The sequence below is a fragment of the Sinocyclocheilus anshuiensis genome, unplaced genomic scaffold, assembly GCF_001515605.1.
Source record: "Sinocyclocheilus anshuiensis isolate Anshui unplaced genomic scaffold, SAMN03320099.WGS_v1.1 scaffold954, whole genome shotgun sequence".
Classification (NCBI taxonomy): domain Eukaryota; kingdom Metazoa; phylum Chordata; class Actinopteri; order Cypriniformes; family Cyprinidae; genus Sinocyclocheilus; species Sinocyclocheilus anshuiensis.
In genome coordinates this window covers 49,695-57,244 of record NW_015536527.1, presented here as the reverse complement: position 1 = coordinate 57,244, position 7,550 = coordinate 49,695, and the positions used below count along the sequence as shown (strand labels likewise).

Below are 7,550 nucleotides of genomic sequence, written 5' to 3'. Positions count from 1 at the left end.
AAAAAAAAAACCCGACACGGCCACTCTAGTCAATGCTAGTGTTAATATGTTGCAGAAGCATCCCAGAAGCAGCTCTTAGCGCTGCTTCGCTAAAGATACATGCCTACGTCTCCTTCAATTAAAAATAATGGCTAGTGCGGTGGCTGCAATATATACATAAACATACCAACATTCGTCGCCATAACTTATTGCGAGAGGGAAAAAAAAGTTTTAGTCACATAACATCGGTTAATGGAACTGCCATCATTTCACAATAGCTTTTTTTATTGACATTTATAATATATTGCAAAAGTTTGCGCAAATCTGTAATGGAAAAGCAGCTACTGACATTCATCAAAATATCTTCTTTTGTGCTTCACAGTAGAAAGTCTGTCAAACATGTCTAGATTAACATGAGTAAATGATGACCAAAAGCTTCATTTTGGGAGGAATTATCCGTTTAAATGCAATTTTGGTACTGCTCTAGCTGGTGGACCAACTATGTCTGGTTTTACCCTGGTTAGAAGGTACACTCGGTGGCTGAGCTCAGTAAAAGTCTGCTGGGAAACCAGCACACCATCATACTGAAGACTAGCCTGCCTCCAAAACACAACTGGGTTAGTTTTTATGTGACTTAAAGGGATAGTTCACCCAAAAATTCTGTCATCATTTACTCACAAACATGAGAGTAGATATTTTGAAAAATGTGGGAATCTTCTCACACAGTTTGGAAAAACAACTTGTGTGTGTAAATAATGACAGATTTAGTTCTTACCCTCTGAAACCATACATTCTGTCAACAAACGAGCCTTTTATTTACAAGTCCATCCTGTTCTGCTCTTCCACCTGCTCTGTTAAACTCTTGCAACAATAATGTTACCATTTCCAAGCTGTGAAGTGGCACAAAGATTCACGGGAGCATTTCCCAGATGCAAAGGCACGAAATGACAGAGAGCCGGTGAGCACAGCGGGCCTGTATATCAACACAGAACCGGCGTGGTTTCACAAACAGTGCCAATTACATGGGGATAAATCCTTGTTTTTCACATGGCTTATGAGACACAAGTTAATTGCTTCCGCTTGTCAGCCCTCCAATCCCTTTGAAGCCCCCTCGGCTCCCGGTCGCTACGCCTTGTCTCTTACCGTAGCAGCAACGCGACTGGTTTTTCACCGCAAGGCAACAGGAAGTTACATTGCGGACAATTGTGTCAGTTGTTTGCAAACAAACCGGATGGACATCTGAAATGCCAGGAGTCTGCAACCAATCAGAACAGAGGTATTTGCATATTTACAATAATATTAAAAAATTCTGACTATTTACATTCTAAGAGAAAAACTTTTCAGAATAGCACACTACCATAATATTTCTGCACAATGTAGTAAGTGCGCAGCATCCATATTTGCGATGATGTTGCAAAAAATGCCTTAAAACAATGTCTAAAATGTAAAAAATGAAGTACACTAAAGAACATCCCACAACGCAATGACCTAAACAACTTGACATTCCATCTAAAGTGTGACAATCAAATTGGAAGTAACTGCAATCGCACTTTGCATCATCATCTTGCCTTATTTCGCAAAAATGACAATTAAAATTTGCTAAATAAAACTGCAATAAATCGGCAGAATAAACACTGATGAAGTGATATCAATATCCACAACACATTTAACTTACTTAATGCAATGCACTTTTGAGTTATTTAATGTGAGTTCAATATTTAATGTGATAAAATGGAGGGCAGGACCTGATTTTGGATCTGGAATTTGATTGGATCATGAAAAGTGGCTGTTGATATTACTGGTTAATATTATTTGTCCTACCTACATGGCCTTGATTTTATGTTAAATGTATAAGATGGCAAAGAAATTGTGTATAACAGCAAACTTTTTTCAGCAAACTTTTGATCACCAAGACACCAAGAACAATAACTATATTATATTAGTGTCTATAGTGTCGATAATGTTTTGTTTATTATAAGTGCACGTTGCCGTTATGTCGCCTGCCCCTTTAAATGCTCAAGCTCTTTAAAGCAGCAAAAATTCTGATTGGCTGTCAATATTTTCATTGTTGAACAGCTGGAAAAAAACATTCTGAAAGGGATTCTAATGATATCGTTCATCTGTGCTGTTAACATTATAGCTGTGGTGTGACTCTGCTATACTTTAGAGCGATTATTAAAACTACATCTTTATCGTTATCATTATAGTTTTTATCCTTGGTGTGAACGAGCTTTTTGAAATGTGCATATCAAATACAACACAGTAAGCTTTATAGAGTAGAATGCAATCTTTAAAATATTCACAGCTCAATTCATCAACAGCCAGAAAAATAAAAACTGGTTTAGTATGTTAAAAACAATGAGGCCACATGTCGACAAGAACATTTCAGGCTATGTTCTGGAAAGCCCCCAGCTGTGTGTAATCGAGAACATGCTGACGGGCGGAGGTCGCGCTCTCGATTCTTGTGCTGGAAAATTGAGATTGTTCTAGTGACATTCTAATATGTTGTGCAGCGGTTCTCTCTTACTGAGCCTCAGGCAAAACACTGGATCGATAGGCCAAAAATATCCCGCCAGCGCAGTACAGGGAATTGCTTTTTTTCCCTGGTGAAGTCAAATTATGTGCATAGATGTGTTTGTGGGAATGTGTTCAGGTGAATGTGTTCACATCACGCAGACCTTTGGCCGCACTGATTCACAGCTGCAAAGTCATTCTGTAACAGCTCGGACTGATGGAGGGAATCGAACGGTGTCCTGCTGTTGTCCATCAGTTCTTAGACCTGCACTGAAGAACAACTGAGAAATGGATGTTGATGGTATGAAACACTTTCAAATACTTCACATCTCTTTTCTCTGGTGTTTTTATCCAAATCACAAAAAAAAAACTAGTACATTAGATGCTGCCAAATCAATAGGTGCGTCACATCACACATCGTTGATACGTATTATTCGTAGGATTACTTTCCCAATAAGATTCTCAGTAGAAGAAATTGTTGCTCTTTCATGACAATAATTGAGCTGAAAGAGAAAACTGACTGTAGAAGACAGTCAGAATAAAGAAGTTTATGCTAATGTTGCGTCCCTCGTGGCGGCGCTGACAACACACTTGAGTTGAATTACAAATTGCATTCTAATATATTTCAAAACAAAACATCACGCGCATTTCAGCTAGCATAGCTAAAAGCATTTGCACTCACGTACGTACATAGGAACCGTTTGAGGTCTTAGAGACCACAGACCGTCTCTGAAGCTTGAACATGCAATCTGTCCACTTTCTGACTCTACACGCTCTAGTAATTTCATATTTTCTCTTTGCCTTTTATTCTCTGAACTTTTCAATATTCAGAGCCGCTCCTTCAAGGCCGCCAGCATTAATCATTCACCTGTTAAATATTCCACTTGGCCCAGTGGAAAGAATAGAACTGATTAAGCAATGAAACAGGCAGAAATTAACTTAGGTGTTAGTTGACTTTGTCAGCAAACAAATAAATAAATCAACCAGGTGTTTAAACTCAACACAAAGACATGTCTGAAATAGAGACAAAATCTGAAAGAAACGCAGCTCAACTGATCTCATTTCACACAGATCCAACGATCTTTGAAGATGAGCGAGGCTCTTTAAAAGATCTTAACATGAGATGAGAAGAGAACTGATGAGAAGGAGATGATCTGAAATGTTACTCGCTGACTCTTTCAGGTCACGTCATCTGTAATACTGCACTGCACAGTAAAGAGATTGTACAATTCCTCCTGTTTTAAAAAAGTAGTATGCAGTATATAATGACAATGTTTCAGAATTTCTGCAATTAGAAGATAATCACAGTAATCACATGACCTCACACTACACTGCACCACTTAATAAATACAGCATCACTGCTACTAGTACTCGCACTTACAGCTGTGGTTGTTCAAAAGTTATTTCACCAAATGGATAAGAGGGGGAAAAACAACCATATCTTGAGGGCTTATTAGGATTACGATTTTTTTGATGTAGGACAGTAAGCAACCACCTAGCAACCAAGAAAAATACCCTAGCAACATGCTAAAACCACTCAGAAACCTTCAGCAACAACATTATCAGACCAATTTTCTTCAGAAAATTATCTACTCTAGTGTTTCATTTAACATTTAGTGTTGTCAGTCTTTTCATATAACTGACAGACTTTTGTCAGTCTAATCAAATAATGAGTCAAGAAATAGATCTGAAACTAAAGTACTTCATTTTTCGTAGCACACACTCACACAATTTCTATGTAAACTGTATATGAGATCATTAACATATAATGCTGCTCTGATGTGACAGACTAAAGCGCGTTGGACTGAGGGCATATTAAATGTAAGAGCATCACTTTTGCATTGCTTGTGAATGTGAAGTGATCGTCAGTGAAGCTTCTCTAATAGACTCAATAGAGCCGTGATGACATCTGCTAATGAATCCCAGAGAGAATAAAGCAGGAAAGTTCTGCCTGTCACTCCACGATAACTATCGGCCTGAGCTGTCACTGCATCTTACTCAAGGCCATATCACGAGTAGTGTACGATCTTCAAACAATAACATGAATACTGCAAATTCCTAAGCTGGTTGCATCCCAGTTTGCACACTTAACTACACTATGAACGAAAATGCATGCTTTACAAGAGAAGCACAAGTACTGCAATGGCATTACATCATTACGATCATAATACTTCACATTCCTCACCAATGTACTACAACTTGCACTCGTTTACATGACACCATTTTCAGCTAAAAATGGCAAACTTTTAATGTGTTTTGACCATTTATTTATAAGACAACAGCGTTTTGGAGGCCTGGAAACACAAACTTGTCAAAATCTGGAAATTACGGTCTCCACGTGAACTACAAAAAATGCAAATTTGTGGAAATGGTGACGTCACGTGGATGCGTATTACGTGTTCGTTCTGTAGGTATGTGTGCAGGTGTGTAGTGTTTCTTTACAAAATGACATTGCCAACTACTGTTCTGCCATTAATATTACAGCGTTTTTAGTAGTTGTTTTCGTGGATCCATGTGAACAGGGACCATTTTGACAATGTTGTCGTTTCGTATTTAGTACATCATTGTCATGTAAACAGTAACACTTTAGTATAGGGACCAATTCTCACTATTCTCACTAATTGCTTTTTAGCATGCCTATTATTAACATACTGGCTGTTTATTAGTACTTATAAAGCACATGTTCTGCATGACCATATTCTACATCCCTTATCCTACCAAATACCTAAACTTAACTACCTTACTAACCATTAATACGCAACAAATTAGGAGTTTATTAAGGCAAGACGTAGTTAAAGGTTTGTTAATAGTGAGAACTAGACTTTAAAATAAAGTGTGACCATGTAAACATACCCTCAAATATCAAGGTTCTTTACTGGCATCAGTGTTTTCATGAAGAACCTATGACATCCATGGAATCTTTCCATTCCACAAAAAAAAAGCTTCTTTACATTTTTTTTTAATTGTCTTCACTTAAATAAATAGTTATTTTAAGAACTGGAAAAGGTCCTTTGGGGAACCCAAAAGGGTACTTCTATGGCAGGGCTTTAGAGGGTCACTGTCCTGCAGAGTTTAGCTCCAACCCTAATCAAACACACCTGCCTATGGCTTTCTATTGATCTTGAAGACATTGATTAGCTTGTTCAGGTGTGTTTGATTAGGGTTGGAGCTAAACTCTGCAGGACACTCTCCAGGATCGAAGTTGCCCAGCCCTGTTCTATAGCATCAATGCAAGACACCTTTTTAGGACCCTAGGTTTTTAAGAGGATTGTGGGTAATATTAGACCAATAAATCATGTACATTTTGAAAATCCACCAAAAGTAAACTAAATATTATATTTGACCTAGTATGATTTGGATTGCATTATTTACTTAACCTGTACTATTCATGAAAGATAGTATGCAAATTGGTTATTTGTTTGGTCATTAAGTAACATAGTTGGCTGTGTTTGCAAGTGAGGAGTTAGTAGTGGAAACTTTGCCTAGATGCTCTCCCAGTTCCCATGGTGATTGGGTTCCAGTTGGTTGCTATGTGCTATCGGTAGTCACGTTTCCTTAGCGATGCCTTTATAGAGGAAATGATGTCAATGACAGACAGATGCACTTCGAACTAAAAGTTCTATGCCTTATAAGTTACTCAACGAACATTGGAATTATTTCAGGATAGAAAAATAACATCTAAAAATGTTTCTCCTACACAACAGTTAGTTTAAATGGGGAGTAAGTGAAGACATTGAAGTCCTCTTCCTTTCAGATATTTCTTCTAAGAAAAAGATCTCAATGTTTCTCCACAAGACACTAAAATCCACACTCATAAGCACAAGCATAAATCAAAAGCAACATTCCTCTTGCTAGATACCTCACCCAAAGCCTTATGTTTACAATAACCCTAAACATGCCTCATTTCAGACCCCTAAATGCTTATAATAACAAACCAAACCAAAATGTCAAAGTACAGGCATATAGCTTCAATCTGGAACTGACATATGAGCTGTTAAGAATAAACAGCACACCAGAAAGCCTTCAAATGCAATATAAGTCCAAAAAGTAATCCAGCAAAGCGAATATTAGTCGAGCGTGACTTTAACAAAAATTTAAGCCCGGCATCAATTATTCATTCCTGCCAAATGTGTTGTTATTGAAAAGCGATGAGACAGATTGTACTGCCAATAGAGACACTGATGTGTTCAATGAGTTCTGGAGCGGCTCCGACTGCAGAGTGACAATCACAGTTCTGAGAGAATAATCCAAACTCAGAGCAGAACTTCTGCTTCTCTAATGGCTGCGCTTTCGCCACAAGCACAACACATGGTGTTATCAGTTACATCGAATCAATGATGATTCACTTCAGCCCTCACCGGGGCTTTCAACACCTGAGGGGATGAAATCATTTTTCATTTACAGACAGGCAAGTCAACGCTCTAACTCTCCTCTCATTTTCAACGAGGCAGAATGTCTACAGCTTATGTTTTCACCTCCCATCAAAGCTAAAATACAGATTCGGATTGAATTACAAAGAGTGTCTGATGACAGTCAAATTCTGACAAACAACAGTCGGACTTTAGAGAATCATACAGGACATAAACCTTGAGATAAAACCGATGTCATTTCCCTCCGTCAACAACCAAAGATATTTTCTGTTTGCGCTAGGAGACCGCTTTTCAAAACCATCTGTGTAACATTAAATTGTGTAATACTCAAAATATAAGCTTTAAACAAATGAATCTTTCACAATGCCATCAATTAACTCTGAAAAACAGCTGCAATATGGAACGGCACAAATGTAAACAAGAGTAAATAAAAGGCAAAATCATTTCTTACAAGATCTTTCTCAGACAGTTTTTAAACAATCTTTATGAAAATTAATAGAACCACAACGCTAACTCACAAATATAAAATATATGCTTCCCTAAACTTTGTGTAATGGTAAAGTATGTATAATAATTCAGAATATATATTATGTATATATTATTAAAACTGTAACCTTTAACATCTCCAAACAATTGTAATCAAGACTTTGAGCATACAGTGTCTTGGTCTTTATAAAAAATAAAATA

At 37.5% G+C, this 7,550-nt stretch overlaps 1 protein-coding gene across 2 annotated transcripts in view; it reads right to left on the bottom strand.

The window, feature by feature from the left end:
* Window positions 1-1,149: 1,149 nt before the first annotated feature.
* The window catches only part of LOC107694317 (acid-sensing ion channel 1-like), a 10,516-nt gene continuing 4,115 nt past the window's right edge, over window positions 1,150-7,550 (bottom strand). Inside the window, exon 2 of one of the 2 annotated variants that reach the window (XM_016493987.1) lies at window positions 1,150-1,234. In XM_016493987.1, the coding sequence (XP_016349473.1) occupies window positions 1,168-1,234 (67 nt within the window). In that variant the 3' untranslated portion in view covers window positions 1,150-1,167. Of the gene's footprint in view, window positions 1,235-2,684; window positions 2,759-7,550 lie in introns of those variants that run through there. The other variant, XM_016493995.1, reaches the window with a different exon arrangement.